This window comes from Convolutriloba macropyga, chromosome 2, assembly GCF_964194025.1.
Source record: "Convolutriloba macropyga chromosome 2, txConMacr16.3, whole genome shotgun sequence".
NCBI classification, from domain to species: Eukaryota; Metazoa; Xenacoelomorpha; order Acoela; family Convolutidae; genus Convolutriloba; species Convolutriloba macropyga.
This window is the reverse complement of record NC_134469.1, coordinates 14,257,500-14,278,994: the sequence shown is the minus strand read 5'-3', so window position 1 is coordinate 14,278,994 and position 21,495 is coordinate 14,257,500. Positions and strand designations below refer to the sequence as shown.

The 21,495-nt window shown below is 38.0% G+C and overlaps 2 protein-coding genes across 3 annotated transcripts in view; both read left to right on the top strand.

Moving 5' to 3' along the window:
* LOC142356767 (uncharacterized) overlaps positions 1 to 21,495 on the top strand; it is a 173,954-nt gene that overhangs the window by 2,302 nt on the left and 150,157 nt on the right. The window lies entirely within an intron of this gene.
* Positions 7,933 to 21,495, top strand: part of LOC142334829 (uncharacterized) — a 50,785-nt gene continuing 37,222 nt past the window's right edge. The window contains exons 1-4 of the mRNA XM_075383155.1: positions 7,933 to 8,609; positions 9,291 to 9,692; positions 10,277 to 10,481; positions 16,447 to 16,580. Of these exons, the coding sequence (XP_075239270.1) occupies positions 8,460 to 8,609; positions 9,291 to 9,692; positions 10,277 to 10,481; positions 16,447 to 16,580 (891 nt within the window). The 5' untranslated portion in view covers positions 7,933 to 8,459. The remainder of the gene's footprint in view (positions 8,610 to 9,290; positions 9,693 to 10,276; positions 10,482 to 16,446; positions 16,581 to 21,495) is intronic.

The following is a 21,495-nucleotide window of genomic DNA, read 5'->3' as shown; positions in this document are numbered from 1 at the left end:
AATAAAGGTGTTCCTCGATGTTAAAAAAGTGGCAGTGTTCCTTTAAAGGTTCAGCCATAAGTTGTATACTGAAGTGTTGTTTTCTAATGTTTTAAAACAATTTTTCTTTGTGATTAAAAAAAGTTCCAAAAGTCGAATGAAAAAATCGGACTCAAAACAATGAATAATTATAAAATGTCTTGTATTCCTGTTTCATTAGAAATAAAAAAGATAAAAAGCTAATATTAAAGGGTTAACATTACATTAATCATGGAAATATTATTACAAATTTTTTGGTTTCAAATTAGGAATTAAGAATACTTTCATCAGTTTTTAGTTAGAATCCTTAGTTTTTATGTTGATATAAACAACTACGGTCTTCTATTGGATCTTCAGCGTTGCTAATCAATACCAATACGATTTTTATGGTTGAATATTTGGATAAAATATGAAACTTTTGATTTCATACAAGGACGACTCATTTTTTTAAAATAAATTTTTGCTTACTGCAAGTGGTTCACTCAAGAGTTCACTATTGCGTGTCATCATAAATTTTTTTTGATATCATGGAGGGATCATACACTTTTTTATAAGGCGTAATTCTTGTGTATCAAGATTGATTCTTCTACATATTCTTTGACCTCGTTCTGGGGTCATAGATGCAAATTTGACTTCATAAAGGAGAATCATTAATGTTTTTTTCATGTTTAGATCATACAAAGAAATCGAGTAGAGAATGGTTATTATGAAATCATATATAATCTTTTGCATGAAATTAAAGAAATTTCAAATTAGGTCGGTAGCATATGATATTGTTATACTTTATCTTACTGAATAGTTTAGGATTCGCGTTGCGAATACTTTGTCTCAAGAATGTGTTAGGAATTGCTGAGCGAATACACAAATAATTGTGTTTTACGAATTCTGATTATTGGAAACGCGGTGCGAATCCACTGCTAAGTTTAACTCAGGAATATGAAGAGCGTTTGCAGAGCAACTTGAATACAGACTGACTAAGTGAAAATATGATTACTTATAACAAACTAGCATGAACAAAATATGAAATAATTTAGTAGACTAACGGGAATATTAATATAGGTGAATAAATAGAAGTCATAGCTTTTAGTTATAAAAACGCATGATATAATTATAGATATAGAGGATAACTAATTTAGTACACATAAAGGTTTCGATATATATTTAGGTATCCATACGTATCACATTTCCCTCGTGACAAAAAATTTTTTTTAATGTATTTACAATTTTTTAGAATCAACACAAAACATGCAAACGAGTGGAATGAACATAATTTAACTCAAAAATGTAGAGGTACTACAAATGTTAAATTTAAGAATAACAACGATTAAAATTTAAGTATATGCGAGGCTTATGAGTCTGAGGTCTTTCAATCGTACATTGGTTGTGTATGCTAATGAATGTAAATTATCACCACTTGACAGACAATTACAGCACATAAAAATCTAAATGTTCAATAATTTTGGAATGGTAAAGCGAACACGCTTCAAAATTCTCAACATGTAAACTGAATACATTACACTGAATAATTTAAGTGCACGCACAGTAATAAATGGATTCGCAGGGCGAATACTTGAATGAATTTAAGACTAACAATTGAAGAGCAACTGTAATAAATTAAAAGCAAGGTTAACATTAAAATTAGATTAAAGAAGCGGGAACAAGACTAAATAAGTGATTGTAGTTTATGACAGTTTTACTGAGTTTTTAGCTTAAACTTCATTTTCTGCATCCCAAACAGATAGTTCTCTTTCTTGTTCATATTCGTGATATCTAACTCTGGAATCTGGTGGCGAAATTTGGCCAATTTGAATGTCCGGTCTTGGGGGATAAGGGATTCTTGAATGTTCCGCACTTTGAATCATGGCTACCACTGTATTCGCGTTTGCTGCATCCTTCTTCTCTCTGTTCGATTTGCGTTTTTTCTGTTTGCCTGAACTAGTAGAGGTCAGAGAACTGGTTTGTGAAATATCCGCATCTGTGAAGCCGTAAAATTGGGGCTGATTTCGTTTTCGGGTTTCTTGTTGTTCTTGCGGGTCGGAATGTGTGTCTTGATTCTGCTGGTTTTGAGAAAAAGACATTTGTGGAGCGGGTACTATTGATATCAGTTGTTGTTCCTGAGCTGTCCCGTTATCATTGTCGTTGATTGAAGCTGCATTTCGACGTCGTTTGGGCTGCGGTTTTGTAGTTTTGCGTACGGTGAGGGCTCGAGAAACGTTTGAGTTGACAGAGGAAACAATTGAAGTAGTGTCTCGATGTCGGTGTCGAATTTTGGTTTCCCCTCGCTTTTGCTTTTTAATGTCGTTGCTGTGTTTGGCAATCTTTATTTATTTCTGTTGTTTAATCATAGGGCGCAGGACGCCTTTGTGCGTATGCCCAGAGATTAGTGGATCTTTCAGCTTTGGTGCCAAACTTTGCCAAATCACTATCTCTGACTTTAACTGGTGATCGCCCCGGTTCGTTAATTATTGTTGTCGTGGGGGAGGATTTAGTGACGAAGGATCCGGGTTTTAAAACTTCGTATAGCCCAGCGAGCTGTCTTTTCGCCCTCTTTTTGTTTGGTAGTTTTCGCGCTAGCTTCACATTTAATGAATTTTCCGTTCTCGGAATGGGGTTCGTGAGTTTGGGGTGTATTAAGAACCGCGATTCCTTATTGTCTGAGTCACGATAGCGGAAGCCTGCATCTTGTTGTGCCTTGTTCATCGCTGTCTCAATTTCCAGATCGTTTCTCTCAGGATTGACCCATACAGCATCATCGAGGTAGTTGTCTACAGGAACTGTATCAGCATCAATTTCTGTACACGGAACGCAATCTGATGCTTTGGCTAGAATCTCTCTATGCATATATGGCCACCATGCATACTGAGACAGTGAAATCATGCCCCAACTACCAGGGTGGGTCATGTGAAGGGATTCCAGTACCGCTTCCTTTATCGAATTTGGTATGGCGACGCGCTCGTCAACACACAATCAACAGGACCTCACGTGAAGGTCCTTCCAAAACGAACGTATGTAAGGGCTGACTTCTTTACAGCGGTTCTCGTCGTCTTGGAGGACACAATCTTTAATTTTCTTTTAATACTGCGTCCTTACTTGTTAGAACCGCTAGGAATGATTTTGTAAAGAGTTGATTTAAATTACTTTCAAAGATTTCCTCTCTGGACAATTCAATGTCTTGAATTTCGGGTGGTGATGAAATTGGGGTATGAATGTTAGGGCTCGTGTTAGTTGTCGCTATTGGGGTTGATTGAGTGCGGAAAGTTACTTTGGGAGCATTAGTAGGAGTTGGGGGGTTAGATTGAGGCACTTCTTTTGCAGACATTATTACGTGGTTTACTTTATTTTCTGCTTTTGCGGCTAAATTACAATTAAAATCATTTGACTGGATTTACGATGCGGATGCAGTAGTGTTTTGAATCAATTGATTTGCACGGCAATTAAAGTTAGAATTGAATTCGGAATTGTAATTGTTTACTTGTGCTCGAGTAATGAGTGGATTAATTGAGGCATTTGAATTATTCATGCTAATTTGAGCAGGTTTGCAAAAGTGGACGCGCGTCTTGTTTACTTGTTGCTTATAATTACTGGTTATGTGCCGCTTTTGGAAAGGAATTTTATTCGCGTGACTAAATAAAGATGTAATTGCGTCGCGAATACGGGAAATTGTTGCTACCATGAATTCCTCATCGTATTGATTGACACTTTTAGCGTTTTGATTTGGTTGTCGCGAAATATAATCAACTATGCCCATTCTGGTGCCAGGAATATGTTCGATGTTAAAATCAAATGGTAACAAACGGTCAATCCATCGTGTTAATCTACTGTTGTAGGATTTATTAGAGCGGTGTGATTTTAAGACTGAAAGACGTGCTCTGTGATCTGTTAAAACTGTGAAAGTCTTCCCAAATAGATAATATTTAAAATATTCAATGGCTCAAACCACCCCAAGTAATTCGAGTTCATTTATACTATAGCGTTTTTCGTTGCTATTAAGAAAACGAGATGCAAAAGCTACTGTTTTCCACCCTTCACAATCTAATTGTTCAAGCGCAGCGCCTAAGCCTTGGCGGGATGCGTCGCATTTGATTCGCGTTTCCAGTGTTCGGTTAAAATGAGTAATTTCTGTAGCGTTTGCAATAACAGTTTTGATATGTTCAAAATGTAATTGATGATTTTCATTCCAAATAAATTTTTCGTTTTTCTTTAATAGGGGCCGAAGAGGGTGGCATATTTTGGCAAGATTAGGTATAAATTTGCTTAAATGATGAACGCTACCTAAGAAGGACCGTAATTGTTTCAATGTTTTTGGAGCTTTGATTTCCGCAATTGCCACTGTTTTAGATTCTATAGGTTTAACACCACTTTGTGAGAATGTGAAGCCAAGCCAATTTATTTGATGTTTTGCGAAGTGACATTTGCTTAAATTAATTCTAAGGTTATCTGCTTCGAGTTTTTGCAGACATTTGTACACGTATTTGAGGTGAAATTCCTTGGTGCCTTTGCTAACTACAATTATGTCATCCAGAAGACAGTATGTGTTAGTCAGCCCAACCAATGTGTAATCCATTGCCTTTTGAAACTCGGCCGGCATATCAGTAAGGCCATAAAATCCCGTTTTAAAACGATACGTACCTGTTGCTTCGCCGCAAATGATATTAAAATTACAATGACGTGCGGTATCTGGATGCAGCTTTAGTTGGCTATAGGCACATTTTGAATCGATCGTTGAAAAATAGACATTATCTCCCAGATTTGAATTATTAATATGTTGTGAAATTGAATCGATAAGACTATCTATATTTGGCATTTGATACTTGTTTTTGTGGATCGCTTTATTTAATATTTTCGAATCAAGAGCTAATTTTACAGATTTGTCCTTTTTGACTGTAATCACAATGGGAGAAATGAAGTTTTTATCCGAACATTCTTGTAGTTTTTCAATGTGTCCTTGTTCAGAAAGTTTCTTTAGCTCAGCGGATACTTTGTCTAATAAGTTTATAGGAACACGTCGGCCTTTTTGGTGTGATGGAGTATAATGGTTGTGGAATTTTGAACGAACTGTATGTACTTTGGACTTACCAATTCTGGACATTAGGTCAGGAAAATCAGTAGCAATCTGTTTTTTGATTGGGCAATATTCTTGATCTAGCTGATTGATTGTTTTATGATTATTTGATTGTTGTATTGAGAGTCCAAGAGCTGGAAACAAATCTCTACCCAATAGAGAACGATGTCCATCCGCCACTACTTGAATTTCTATTGGATTCGCGTACCAATTGCTGCTTTGATTGAAGTTTGGAGAATGCCCACCGTATGAATAGGCTCGTTTGAAAATGTTTTTAATTGTTTAGGATTCGCTTCGCGTATCCACTTCGATTTTGAGTCATGGGAAATGATGGAAATGATGGAGTTCGCCAAAGATTCATTTATTATTGTGCATACGCTGCCCGAATCCACCAAAACATTTGCTGATGTATTGCCGAAAATTACAGGATGATTGATTGCGTCCACCGAAGTTGTGGAATCTGTTGAAGATATTACCGCTACATAATTATCTTCATCTGAAGAATAGTTTGACTCCAAATCAGGATCAAAACTGGCCGAAATTTGATTGAAATCTTCATTTTGATCATCTTTTTCTACGTTATTGACCCGCGGCTTAGGTATTGGGTACGAATTGGGATCTTTAGGTTTGCGACAAACCTTGGCGAAGTGGTTTTCAATACCACAGTTATTGTATCTTTTTCCCCGAGCGAGACATTTATTACGGTGGTCAGAGGTCCAACTAGATCCACAGAAATGACAGGTTGTAGGCTTTTTCCGTGCTGTTGTATTCATATTAGAGAAAGGGGTAGCATTCGCGATGCGCATCCGTTGCACTTGGTTAACAGTTGAATGCGACTCGGTTTTTCTTGCATTCATTTTGAGTTGGTTGAGCGTACCCATCTCGATAATTATTGCTATTGCCAATGCTTTTTCCGGGTCTACTGTTTCTTTAAGAAGCTCCTTTTGAATGTCTTCATTTTGCATGTTCGCGATAAAGACGTCCCGGATGATAGTGTCTCCTTTATCTCCTAGATCACAGTTTTCCGAAAGTTCTTTGAGATGTCCATAGAACTTCTCAATAGGTTCTCCCTTTTGCTGTTTTCGTGTGAGGAAGAGATATCTATCGAAGGTTATATTATGGATCCGAATGAAAGTTGTATTTAGAACATCCCAAAGATCCTTCGTTGAGATTGTTTCGAGATTGACGGTCGAATTCTTTGAGTTGAATACGCGCCGCCCTTCCATGCCTAAGCTCAAGTACATCAAAGAAGATGCTTTCCGATCACATAACTTCCACGGTTTGTCACCGCAAAGTATGCCGATTGCTATAACACGTTGACACTGATTTTTCCACGCTGTTTTTGCCTGCTCATTGCGGGTACGTCGGTCTCGCTCTGATTGTGCCGCCGGGTTGTCAACTGCGTCCTCATATGCTGGTTCAGGAGGCAAGAGAACATGTTCTGGAGGGTCCGCCAAGAGGAGGTCTACTTCAATTCCTTCTCGGGCGAGGATTGCGAGTTTCAATTGTGTTCTCCAATACTCCCAGCGAATGGGGGGTTCTAGTGTCGCCTTTTCCCAAAAGAGTTGAATTCCAAGTGGGAATTTTCCGCTGTCCTTTGTCGCTGACTGCGCCATGTTATACTTTATCTTATTGAATAGTTTAGGATTCGCGTTGCGAATACTTTGTCTCAAGAATGTGTTAGGAATTGCTGAGCGAATACACAAATAATTGTGTTTTACGAATTCTGATTATTGGAAACGCGGTGCGAATCCACTGCTAAGTTTAACTCAGGAATATGAAGAGCGTTTGCAGAGCAACTTGAATTCAGACTGACTAAGTGAAAATATGATCACTTATAATAAAACTAGCATGAACAAAATATGAAATAATTTAGTAGACTAACGGGAATATTAATATAGGTGAATAAATAGAAGTCATAACTTTTAGTTATAAAAACGCATGATATAATTATAGATATAGAGGATAACTAATTTAGTACACATAAAGGTTTCGATATATATTTAGGTATCCATACGTATCACAGATATACAGCACATTTACACCAAATTTTAATATAGACACCAAAATCTGACCATGACTAAGTCTGCACTAATGCTAAAAAGAAGTATTGTTCTGGATGTTCAGTCTCGTTTTTCGTTGGTCATCACCAAGAATTTACAGTTAATTTTCTAGATTTATCACTTTTGTATAATAAAATGAACAAAAGTTTTCTTGACATTTTTCTTTAGATTTTGAGATATCTTACGCTGCGCAGAAGATATAATTTTAAAGCTATACTGGTCTCAAAGCCTTACCATAATGAAAAAAAATTGAACAACAGCATTTTCGTCATATACTTATCTTGATCGGGCATGTTCCAACGAGTTGAAACTTTGAAAGATTTTGAAAGAAAATCTTTCAAGACTTAACATCGTCTTGCAAGACCTGGCTGGGTTCTTGCAAGATCTCAATAATCATTCATTAAGTCGAATGGGGTGTACCATATCGTTCTTGGCTGAGATTTTATCTGATCGAAACAATTTATCATCTGGCATTGTTTTTTAGGCGTACGTTTTTTTTTAAAATGAAAGAATAATTTTCTCTCAATAAAACGGTCAAATTGAACAGAAAAAAAATAGTTTGAAACTAAAAGTTGTTGTTGATGTCTTCAAATACCTTTTGTTCAAGTGCTGTTATGTGTCATATAAACTGAACGATGCTCAAACTTAAATGTCGTTCATTATTTATGCATACATTGTACACTACAAAACTATACGCACAAATAAAACATGCACAATATTTAAAGGTCTCATTATCATTGTAATAGAAAAATCGAGTATTTTTTGCCACATTCGTTACGTAAAAACTACTTTATATATTATTTAAAGCTATTGCTGCAATTCTGAATTTTTAAATGGTGAATTTGAAAAGATCTGAGAGCACTGATAATATCTTTGAGATTGATCTTGATAGTTGAAATGAACCAAGAAGGATTACATGTACTATAGTTTTTCCAGCTTCAATTTACGCTAAATCAGGTTGGTTTTAACTATATACATTTGGATCGAGTTAATTGTTTGAGTTGTTTATTCTGATTATCAAATTACTAAGTTGTTACTGCGTTCTATAAATTATTTCTATATATTTATATTAAATAAAATAAATTGGTCGAGGCCGGATTACATTTACAATTTTTCTTTTCCGAGGCAGCAAATTCACTTTTATCTAAAGTTTCAAAACTTTAGATAGAAATTTCAAAATTGATGAAAAGTATATAACCAATTGCATCTGATTAAATAGATTTACGCTCAAAAATAACCATTTAAATGTTATTGAATTCAATAATTAACTGAAATTTGTGGTAACCGACTTCAATTTCTTTTTTTACCATCTCATAATGGATTCGATGGCTTCCACAAGAGGAGGAGGTGGAGTAGGTGGATTTGTCCGAGGGAACACAGTGTCTAGTCTGTACAGACCATTTGGCATCCACTGGCTAGACTCCGCCCTACAGGAGACACTCCTCCCTGACTCACCATGGCACCCAGTGAGTGAACTTACACCCCAAATTCTAATCATTTCTTCCAATTTTATTTCAATCGGCCCCTAAAGATTATTTATCCCAAGAAAACTTGCACGGTCTTGCAAATTTCAATACAGGCGATATTCATTTTAAACTTTCTTGCAAAATTATTGTTCCTCGTACTTCTTATACTATGTTTTCATTGACAAAGCCATGAAACTCCAATATAAAAAACCAGACCTTTCATTTCATTTAGGACCATCGAGTTCATTTCTAAGATATTTCAAATTCTCTCCTTTAAAAAGATCCAGGATGTCATGTGAACAATTCAATTGTTCAAATAATGAAATCCATCATTTATGATACTCATTTTGAGGTGTGCGGTATTGATCACATATTATCTGTCTCAATTGGAAAATTGAAATGAGTAAGTTAAAACTGAGTGTTGGGTCATTCGCATGTTTCATTCTATTGTCTGGTCATGACTAAAGTCGAGCCAGATAAAAAAACAAACAAGTATGAATAAGACCTAAAGCCTGACTATGACTGCCATGCTGTCATTATTGGCTGCCTCAGAACCAGTTGAAAACGGGTAATATAAAAAGCAAGTAAAAGTCTGGCTTATTAATGACTGGATGAGTCTGATCATGGATCGGTCTGATCAGAAACGCGTACGTTCCTCAACTTCCGAGTTTTCTTTTTCAGCTCAAAGACCGAATTAGTGAGAACTGGACTCAGAAACTTCGCAAGGTTATGGACCACGCTGAGAAACGTCAGATGGTGTTCGAGATAGTGGGATCCGAGTTCGTCAACAAATACTTCTCGGATCTGCCAAGCGAGCCGATGCTCCTCGAAGCACCCCAAATGGAACCTCACGTTCGGAAACACCTGAAAACAGACGCAACTTCATTTATGAACCATCAGTTACAAAAAACTGTGGAAGAGTTGGGGTTGTCCATGACCCATAATGATAACCCCAATAGCGCATCGGGTGGCGGTCGGCCCAAAAAACGAGGAGAAATGTCTTCGGAGTTGTTTAAGTTTGTGGAGGCAACAAGAGAAAGTTTTCAAACAGGAATGGACAGGCATTTGTTACTAGGAGACAAAGTAAGTGACGTAAAATTTGTATTTATTTCGTTGCGAAAGCGGAGGTAAAGGTCATTCCTGTTTTGTACTGAAAAAAAACTTCATAGAAGTCAGAAATTTCGTGCTGAGTTTTGCTCTGCGAGAAACTGGTTCAGCCTTTAACCTTATGAACTTCAAAATTTTAAGCAACTGCTATCGAAATTTTTGTGTTGATCGTTAGCAGTACCGATACCCAAGAAAACTACTTTAATTACTCCATATGCGTTATTGCGATTATTTTGTGTTTTTTTAGGTTATAAGGTGTTTTAGTGGTCTAACTAATGTCAGAGCTACCCCCTCCCTTTAGAATATTATCACCTATAATTGCTATTTTAGCACATTTATAATGGTGTCTAATAATTGTAATGGCTAGTCTCACCTCTTTTAAGGATCGATGTGCAACTCATTATCAGTGCAAAAATACGCATATTAGTTTGCCCAACCAATCTTATGAAATCAAAACTTTTGTTCATGGGGTGAAAAGGAAACAGTTCACTAATCCGAATTCCTTCGTTTTTTTAAAGAAAATTGAAAATTTCCTTCACTCCGTTTCTCAATTTGTTCAGGCTAATGAAGATTTAGACGAGGATACACTATTAAATGGGAGGACCAGACGAACTGAAGCTGATAACCAGAATAGATTGAGGAACGAGCCAGATGATGGGAGATCCTCGGTGGCCACTGGAGTCTCTTCATTGGCTGAGAAGTTCGAGACAACTGATGATCTCAAAATAGCTCTCAACAAAAAGAAAGCAGCCGCCAAACAAGAGCGTCAGTAGTGTACTATTAGTTCAGAAATTTAGTGTTGGGTTATGGACTTTCGCAAGCGGAATAAAAAGCGTTTTTAACTAAGTAAAAGAATTAATTTCTCAAAAATGAGAGAATAACAAAATGATATTTTACAGTAGAATTTAGAGATTTACAGGAGAGATCTGATTATTAGATCAAGATGGTGATTTGAATTTGGGGATGAAAAAGGACTCAAAAATCAGCTGTATATATACCCATTATCAGTGTGAAAAAGTCAAGATACAAAACTAATCTTAGCACCGTGATTTATAGTGGGGGTCGCAAGGGATACCCAATATGGTTTGCTTTTGCAAATCAGTCGCAAAGGGAACCATAAATGGAATGCATTTGCACTTTTCTAAGAATTCATTCACACTTCCGGAGATATCATCATCATTTAATACGTGCTGGGAAGATTTTACATCAATTAATCTAACTCTAATAATAGTTATCTAGATTCACCAATTTGAACCGAATATTGATTCTCAGCACCATTTCTTGACGATTCATTTATATAATTTCTTTGATCAAAATCAAATTGCTTGTCTTTCTAATCTGGTAAGTCAAACTTTCTTTCTAATTCTCACTAAGTTTAAGACTATAGTTTGATCGAAATTTTAACACCCCCACTCAGACTTGAGCTGATTGCGTAGAGTCTGTTCCCATCAAAACTGCTCTGAATGTTTCCACTTTCGAAACGGGTAAGGACTTTGTGAAGATGTCCGCTGCCATTTTGTCTGTAGGAACGTAATGAATTGAAATAGTCCCATCCTCCGTTTTGTCCCGGATGAAGTGAAACTTTGTTTCGATGTGCTTGCTCCTTTTGTGCATGACTGGGTTTTGGCAGAGTCTGATACAACTTTGGTTGTCTTCTCCAATAGCTATTGGACGTTTCTGTTGGATGCCAAAATCCTCTAGAAGTTGTTTCAGGTAGAGTGCTTCCTGAACTGCTGCTGCCATGCCCTGATATTCTGCTTCTGATGAAGAAAGAGCAACTGTGGCCTGCTTCTTGACACCCCAGCTGAGTGCTGCGCCACGTCCGTTGAGCTTGAAGTAATAGCCCGTTGTTGATTTTCTGTCGTTCACGTCTCCAGACCAGTCTGCATCACTTTCCCCCACTAAATCGTAACTAGCCTCTTTTGTGTATGTAAGTTTTAAACCTTTTGAACCTTGAAGATATCGCAGAAGTCGTTTTCCGCACATCCAGTGTTGATTGGTAGGTGCATTCATGTGTCTGGACAGAATGTTGACTGTGAACATGATGTCTGGCCTCGTCTGTTTGGCCAGATACAGAAGTGATCCAACCAAGCTTCTGTAGATCCTCTGGTCCACTTCTTCGTCTCCGTTCTGTGCTGTCTGAAGTTTCAAATTCAAATCAGCTGGAGTTCTTGGGGGTTTGCATTGATCCATTTGAAACCGCTCAAGCATTGTTTCTATGTAGCGTTCTTGGTCGACTGTGACTTTGCCCTCTTCTCGTCTGATTCTTAGACCCAGAAACCAGTGTAGTCTCCCTCTGTCTTCCATGTGAAAGGTTGCTTCTAGTGCCTTCTTGACATCAGAGACCACTGTCATACTTCTTGATGCTACTATGATGTCGTCAACCCAGACCAAGATGAAGGTGTGATCCTCTGCTTCTGATCTTGCGAACAAGCAGTGATCGTTTCTGCTTCTGGTGAACCCCTGTCTCAGTAGGAAGTTTGCTAGCTCTTTGTACCAGTTGTTAGCAGCCTGTTTCAAACCATAAATTGATTTATTTAGTCGACATACTAACTTCTCCCCATCTGATCCGCGTTTTACAAACTCCTGTGGCTGTTCCAGATACACTTCTTCCTCGATTGGTGAGTGCAGGAAAGCAGTCTTGACATCAAATTGGTGCATCACATGGCCCTGCTTCGCTGATAGTTGAAGTAGAATCCTGAATGTCTCTGGTTTGCAGGTAGGCGCAAAAGTCTCAAAGTAGTCCAGTCCTTCCACTTGTTTGAAGCCTTTCGCCACATAGCGCGCTTTGTATTTGTCCACTTGACCACTGGGTCCCAATTTCACTTTGTAAACCCATTTGCCCGGTATGACGTCCCTGTCTGTGGGTGGTCTCACTAGGTTCCAAGTCTCGTTGTCTTGGAGTGCCTTGACCTCGTCCTTCATTGCCCGGTGCCACTGGTCCCAATCGTCACCTTGCTTGGCTTCGTAGACTGTTTTGGGTTCCACATAGTCGTCCTCAGTCACAGCAAGATGGGTCCTGACTTCTCCAAAAAATTGCGGAACATTCCTTGCTCGTGTCCCTCGTCTGGGCTCCGCTCTGTCCGCGTGTTCCAGTGCATCTTCATTGAAACCAACTGTCACTAACTGTGAGAAGTCTTCTGTGTCACTGTCTTCCAGTGAATCTGAGTCTCTGTGACTCGCTCTTGTTGCAGTAGATCCTTCATCTAGTGCTGTTTCTCCAACATCCGAGGCCTCTTGTCTCAGTGTTGTTTCTTGAGTATTCACGCTCCCTGCGTCATGCCACTCCTCCTTTATTGCAGTAGATGTGTCCTGTCGTTCTCTGTTGTCATCGTCTTGATGACCATCATCTGGGTGGCAGATTCCCAGTTCCGACCCATCATCTAGTAGGTCCGCCGTTTCTTTGTTGTCAGGGATTGAGCCCACTTCAGACTCCTTGATGATCACATCTCGAACTGCCATCACTTTGCCTGTGTTGGGTATGTAAACCAGGTATCCGTTTTCTCCTTCAGTGTAACCCACAAACTTTCCTTCCAGTGCCTTGGGTTCAAGTTTGCTGACTTCTCTGTCCCTCTTCCTCATGAAGACTGTGCAACCAAAAATAGATAATTTACTAATTGGAAGCTTAGGTTTTATACCTCTCATCAGCTCTGCTGGGCATTTTTCTTCTCCTCGTCTCACAACCAAGTTTCTGATCCTTGCTGCGTGAAGAATTGCTGCTCCCCACATCATCTTTGGAAGTCCTGAGTCAATGAGCAAACATCTTGCCATCTCCAGCAGTGTCCTGTTGCACCTCTCAGCTAACCCATTCTGTTGTGGCGTCTCTGGTATGGTCTTCTCCTGTAGAATGCCTGCATCTAGGCAGTACGTCTCGAACTGCTCTGAGAGAAACTCCTTCGCATTGTCTTGCCTCAGCTTCTTGGGCGTCCCCACACTGAGAACAAATTTCTTCAGGCTGGCCAGTGCTTCACTCTTTGCCTTAAGCAAGTCCACAAACACAAACTTCGTGTATTGGTCTGCAAACACTATGCAGAACCGGAACCCTGACAGTGACTCTACTCTGAAAGGTCCCATCACGTCTGTGAACACCCTCTCCAGCTTCTCTTCTGCTTGGGTCTCTGCCACTCTTGGTACTGGAGTCTTTGTGATCTTGGCCAATGCACACACATTGCATACATCATCGAGTTCCCCCACTGTCTCTGGTGCATTCCTGACCACATCCGCTTGATTCAAATGACCCAATCGTCTGTGCCACTTCCTTGCACTGTCAAGTTTCACGCTTTTGGAACTCATCTTGAATTCTAGAACGCTGCAGGGTAAGTAAAACAAATTATTTTCTTGTGTTAGTTTTACCCGAGTTCCCTTCTGGAGTTTCATGCAGCTGTTTCCTTTCTCGAAAGTGAAGCTATGTCCCCACTCCGTGCATCTTGAGACTGATAGGAGGTTTGAAGAATAGTCCGGCACACACAGAACATTTTTGAGTTCGCATTGGAATTCCCCTTTGTTTAAGGGTATGCTGATCCTCACACAGCCTCTGCCCACCACTCTGGAAGCCTCTCCGTTGGGATTTCTGACCACTGATTGAATGGGCACAAAGTCCAGGAACGCATCGATGTTCGTCACTATGTGATCTGTACAACCACTGTCCACTAGCATGCCTGCTGTCTTCCACTGGGTAAGAACTGCCCAGCATTCCTCGTCTGGTGTAGCCAATGTTTGACCCATTGCCACTCACTCATGTTTGCCTCCATCTCTTTGTCTCTTGCATGCCCTGTCTAGGTGACCCTTCTCACCACACTTGCTGCATTGTGCTGTCTCCTTCCTCCTGCAGTCCTTGGCAAAGTGTCCAGGGATCCCACACACAAAGCAGTTTCCTTTCTTGGGTCCCTTCTTGAAGTCACGCTTCACTGCCAGTGCCACTGAACCACTTTGTCCCTTGTGTCTCTGCACCGTGCTCTCATGAAAGTTCTGCAGCCTTTTCCTCAATTCTGTGAAGTTCGTTGCCGGGTTGAAGCTTTCCTGTATAGCAAAACTTTCATACCTCATTGGCAGACCATTGAGGACCAAGGCGTTGAAGAGGGTCTCTGAGACTGCTTCCCCTGCTTCTTGTAGCCTTGTGAGCAACTCCTGTCCTCTGATGAAGAAGCTGTCCAAATCCTCAGAATCCTCGAGCTGCAGTCGAGCAAGCTGTGCCACTAAAGTCACCACTGTCGGCGTCTCCACACTCTGAAATCTCTCTTGCAAAAGCTTCCAAGCCTTTGCTCCATCTCCAATGCCGTCATCTCCCACACAGTCATGTCTCATCAGCATGAGGGTTGTTGCATCTAGAGTCAGTGCCAGATGGCACCACACATTGTTCCGTTTCTCCTTGATGTCTGCAACTTCCTTCTCATATGCATCCTTCAGCACCTTGTGGTTCTTCTTTTCATCATTGGTTGCCCCATTGGCCAGTGGCGCAGGCTCATTGGGTTGCTCCTCTGTCCCCAGTAGTGATTTGTAGAGTCCCTTCGTCTGCATCATCGCCACAAATCTTGTGCTCCAGATTGGAAAGTCCTGTGCCTTTCCTGTGTAGGTCAGCAGCTTCACTGTCTGTTGATCCATTGAAATTTGAGCAGGCAAAACAGTTGTGAAAAGAAAAAGTACTAAGCAGAAAAGGATTATGACTGTCAACAACAAATTAGTTTTGTTTTGGAAATTAAGTTTATGACTTAAAAAATTGCTGGGCCCATAACCTGTTGGGTTATGGACTTTCGCAAGCGGAATAAAAAGCGTTTTTAACTAAGTAAAAGAATTAATTTCTCAAAAATGAGAGAATAACAAAATGATATTTTACAGTAGAATTTAGAGATTTACAGGAGAGATCTGATTATTAGATCAAGATGGTGATTTGAATTTGGGGATGAAAAAGGACTCAAAAATCAGCTGTATATATACCCATTATCAGTGTGAAAAAGTCAAGATACAAAACTAATCTTAGCACCGTGATTTATAGTGGGGGTCGCAAGGGATACCCAATATGGTTTGCTTTTGCAAATCAGTCGCAAAGGGAACCATAAATGGAATGCATTTGCACTTTTCTAAGAATTCATTCACACTTCCGGAGATATCATCATCATTTAATACGTGCTGGGATGATTTAACATCAATTAATCTAACTCTAATAATAGTTATCTAGATTCACCAATTTGAACCGAATTTTGATTCTCAGCACCATTTCTTGACGATTCATTTATATAATTTCTTTGATCAAAATCAAATTGCTTGTCTTTCTAATCTGGTAAGTCAAACTTTCTTTCTAATTCTCACTAAGTTTAAGACTATAGTTTGATCGAAATTCTACCATTTAGCACAAAATTCTCAATGGAATTTCTAATAGAAGTCATGTTCAGAACTCTGCCCATAGAAAAAATCATAAATTTTTATGATTTAGTTGTGAAATATTATAAGGGTAGTAAAGAAACATATTTTTCAATTCTCAATTTAAGGTAAAATTATACCAAATTTGGTACATTCAGCGTTTAGGAAAGCAAAATATTTGACTTCTTATTCCTCAATTATTTAAATGTTCGCTAGCTCCGCATAATAATTTGTTCAAAAAATATAAATAATTTTTGAACTTCGTTTTTTCTAGTCTTCTAATTTATATAAATATGTAGGTAGGATTTGACGTCAACATTTGCATGAAAACCTTAGTTCAGAGACGCTAGAGTTGAAGTTTTTGTTTCTCCAGGGAGGTTTTATGAGCCGAAGACTGGCAAGCAGCTGACGCAGAGTTTCCCAACCAAGTGTTGGTCGCCGGAGAGTGAGGTTTTGGGAATGTGTGTCAGGTCCATTCTGGAGAGGGATCCCAGCAGGCTGCCAAGAGTTAGTACAATTTTCGGATCGTTTCTGTTTTGCCCCCCCCCCCCCCCCGCGCCCAGTTTAGTGGGCCCATATTATTTGCACCCACCCCCCCCCCAGACGCACGTACCATATTTTTAGATGATGATTTGCTATGTAATGGCACGTGTTCTGTGTTCTATAACTGGGGGCGCATAACGTACGGGGGGGGGCACGAACGGAAAAGGTCCCAATTTTCATTAATGGATCCATATAGCTCCTCTTACTTTAGATGTTAAGAGAATAGACCGTACTAGAACTGAACCAATAATAAAATAGACGGAATCTTAACAAACCTTTACTTGTAAATTTACAGCGGTTGTTTTATCCAACTCAAATTTTGTGCAAACTTAGACAAACCAACTTCACCGTATAAACTACTCAGGGGTAGACCTTGACTTATGAAAAGAATTTATAATTCTAGTAGGGGGTCCAATATTTATTATAAATACACAGTCCAGCTTCCAGTTAGAGTCGAGGTAAAGTCTTTTCATGGGTGATTATAAGGTCTTTTAATAACAAATTAAGGTCAAGCATGGTATTTTCATGAGTTGAGGATTGCATTTTTGTAGGATTAATAGTTGTTAACTTTCCTATATTTCTTTTTGTAGATGTGTAACATCTACTGGCAACATCAAACTAGCGTTGCAACAGGCAGTCCATCTTCAAAAAACAGGTCGAGTTTCACCAAAAAATCTTCAGAAACAAAGAAGTCTTACAAAAAATTAGTTTTTTATCAGTCCAATTTTTTCGGCTGATTTCAATTAAATAATTAAGCTCTGACAATCAACTTTTCATCGGCAACGAGTTTACTGTGTTATAATTTAATTCATTTGATTCTAAAATTAGTTTATTCATAAAAATATAATTGTAACAGCTCAGTTCGTTTTTTTTTCATAAAAATATCAGAAACATTGAAAAATTTGAACGGTCAAACGCGTTGACTAGATAATAAGCACTATACAATAGTCAGCGCAAATGTAATTTTTTTTGGGTCCAGCATTAAAGTTTTAGGTCGATATAAATTCGAGCATCATATTTGTTTTAGAGCTAAAGTCCAGCATCAAAAATTTGGGTCAAGTCAAACGACGCCAAAAGTTGAACGATTATGTCCAGCTAAAATTTAGTCATGGGCTGTTTGAGTCAAACATAGTCATTTCATATCACTTTTCGGTCGAGCATGGTCTTTTCATAAGTAAGTTCCGAACCTGGGTAGCAGAACAGTTAGGTGTTAGGTAAATAAAAGATTAGAGGTATAGCACATATTGTTATTTTGAAAAACAGGGTTATTTTGAAGCATTAACCTGCATCGGAGTTTTTTTTAACTAAAGCTGGCGTGAAATCTTAATTGAGAACATCAGCAAGCTAAAGCCGCAATTTTTGAGCGCACAAAAAATTATTAAACCCAAGTCAAATAGAGTGTTAGCCATGATCTTCAAGCTTTCGTCAAAAAATGACAAGAGACTGGCTAATGTGTCTGCTGGAGAACACCGTTGAACATCTCAAGGAAGCTAAGTGCACGAAACTTTTATTTGACTCCACTAGCACTAAGTTAGATGAGGTAAGGAATGTCATTAGTAGCATTCGCCTTCCGTGTTGATGTGAAGTTGTTGCTGAAACTAATTGGTCTGACCAGAAAGTCACTCGATGAACAGGCAACGAGTCAGAGAAACAACTATTTTTTATAATCTGAAAGAGAAAGAGGAGGAATTTATCAATCAAATAGTGAATAGTATTCTGATCAGAATGAACATTTCTACTAGTTTTAACAAAAGATCGAAACAAATCGAACTGAAAAGTTTTTAAAATATATCAACAACTGCTGGAGCGCTAAGTGAGTTGAAGTACAAAACGTCTCGAGTCCAATAAAAAACGTAATGGATGTCTAAACGTAAAATAAACGTAAAATAAAGTAGTCTAAACGTTATACGGAAAAAACTCCCATGAAGTTTAGTCTCAAAAAGACTTGATAGGTAATTGTTCCAGACTTGTGACCCAAAGTTTTCTTTTATAGGTCTGCCTCCAAAAATAGGAACCACTGGAAATAGTTCATTAACAGCTGAGTCAAACGCAGTGATTGAATCCAATTCTTATCAAACGCCTTCTTGTTAACATTCCAGGACTTTAACTGTCCAAATAAGCAGCACTTCTTTATTCAATTTAATTGAGAGATTTTATCCCACGTTGATGACGTTTCAGTCTGGGGACTAATCGGTTTTTGATGTAATTGTTCGCAATGATCAAAAATGTGGGGAAAATGAGGAGTGACTTTCATCAAAATCAGTCTGCTTTGAATTTTAATGATGTCTATGTATGTGAAAATGTTGATCAAAATCTAGGAAATTCAAAAAGTGAGAATTGACTGGTAAAAATGGTTACATGACAATTTACCCAAAGCCATTATACCCAATATATATTGGCATTGGGTACCCGGGTACCCAGGTCGAGAAAAAATTGGAAAAATATGTAAGATGAGCGGTGAAAAGTTGGTTTTTTCACCGCAAATTTCGTACATAAGTTTGGGGTGAAATGCGGTGAATGCGGTGTAATTATGTAAGTTCACCGCTGGAGTAAGCGGTGAACTTACAAAAATTAACCACTTTTCACCGCTTACTACAAATTACCGTCCTTGCACGGATTCGAACCTGTAACCTCCAGTATGTCAGCCACTTCTTCTTCTGCGCCAATTCTCACAATAGCCTTGCATATTTGTTTTGAATTTAAATAAAATTCACTCTCCTTTATGTAAAACATACGCGTTGAACTTTTGTAAGATAAGCGGTGAAATTACAAATTTTAGCGATGAAATGTGGTGAATGTGATGAAATTGTGTAAGTTCACCGCTTACTCTAGAGGTGAAGTTACATAAATTCACCGCTTAAAAGAAGTTTCAAAAGATGTATGATTATTTGCGGGTAAATTTTCCGTGCGTCTTACAATAAATGTATCTTAACTTCGTTGAACAAAAGACAATTCGAAGTGTTTTCTAAGCGGTGAATTTATGTTATTTCACCAGAAAGTTAAGCGGTGAATTTATGTAATTTCACCGCATTCAATGCTGTTCCCACACAATTTTAACACTTTTTTCTAAAGGGTGAATTTATGTAATTTCACCACTAAGTAAAGCGGTGAGTTTATGTAATTTCATCGCATTCATCGCTTATCTTACCTGGTTTGGACAATTTTTTTTCAAAGCGGTGAATTTATGTAATTTCATCGCTAAATTCTGCGGTGAAATTATGTAATTTCACGTCTACCAGGCGATAAAGATTTTTTCACAGCAGTCACCGCCTGATTTATGTAATTTCACCGCATTCACCGCTTATCTTACAAAATTTTACGCATTCACTGCTTATCTTACATAATTTTTCGTTGAATGGCGGTGACACCTCGACCCGGGCATAATGGCATTGGGTATTTTGGCATTGGGTATAATGCCATTGGGTACATTGTCCTGACACCGGTAAAAATAACAAACAATCATGAACCTAGTTGTTTTTAACACAGGTTCATGATTATTTGTACTCTCACCTTTGTTTCTCATTTTATACTCTCACCATAATTTAAATTTAGGCAGGAAAAAATTTAGCGTAATTATATTAGCAACAGGTGAACTTTGTTTTTAATTAATATATTGGAACTCATGAATTTGATTGACCACTCGCAGTCAGAAAGGGAACTTTAAATAAATTTTTTGAGTCCACACCCGTGCCGACGACCATAAACAAAAATTGGATTTCATTCAAAATCCATATATGGACTGCATGAAGAATTGATATCCATGAAAATTTCCATAAACTTCAGAACCAGATTTATTTTTTCACAAAGTTTTTCACTTTCATAAGAAATTTGATCTTTGAGAATGGGCGTGAATTTATTCTACTCTTAGTTTTTTCGTAAAAATTACAAACCATACAACTCTACATAAGGCGTTTTTTTTATTGAGGCATATATGGTCTTCAATTTTGAATAGATCAGAAATGATTCGCTGATACAAGAATATACAAAGAAAAGCAACTCATTGCATTATTGAACACAGATACAATTTTCCCTTAAAAATACTGAAGCTTTGAATATTTAGCATTTGGGAAGAGGGACGCAAAGGTACAAATGTTTTCTATTTGAATCCCTAAATCAACGATATCCATAGAATCCTCGAACGATTTTATTTTCATAAATTATACTTGTCACGCAATTATGGAGGTAAAATTGTGGGTCTAACTATTATGCCTCGAGTACCAGGTATCGTTTTAACAAAAACAAATTTTGAAACCTATACCTGGCTCTCTAATTGATATTTATGGTTAAATTTAATGAATTTGTTGTTGGAAAAATGTTTTTGTGAAATGGAGAGGATAGCTTTTCGAAAAACTTGATACGAAGAAATGCTCAATCTGAAATTAAAAAGTACAATTGGCTGGCTAGTAAACTTTTAGTTTTGAGAGACTTATATAAATTTTTGTTTATGACTTTCTCAACACAGAAATTGAATTAAAGCACTTTGCATCTAATTCAGATTAAAGAAGCTGTCTTTCTTTTACTCGTTTCATCTGAATCACATCTTTGAAATTGAAGTTTGATCCCCTCTAACGTATATCTTGATTAGTTTCAACCGGTTGATGAAGAAACTGACTTTGTTCAATTTTGACAGAGGCTTTATAGTTTGTTTTTGGAGCAATGTCTTTGGCAGAGAACTAATAGTGATAATAAATAGTTTGCCACTATCTCCTTAGAATCTGCCCAGCAGCGCACCACAGGCGTCTTTTCTTGGCCTTCCTCAGTGACATTACAGGCATCTTGATTCTATACCCTCACTGGATTTCTGATATACCCTAATTATCGATTGTTTTCTGCCGACTTAAAATATCTATTGAATTATTTTTTTTGAAAATAAATGAAA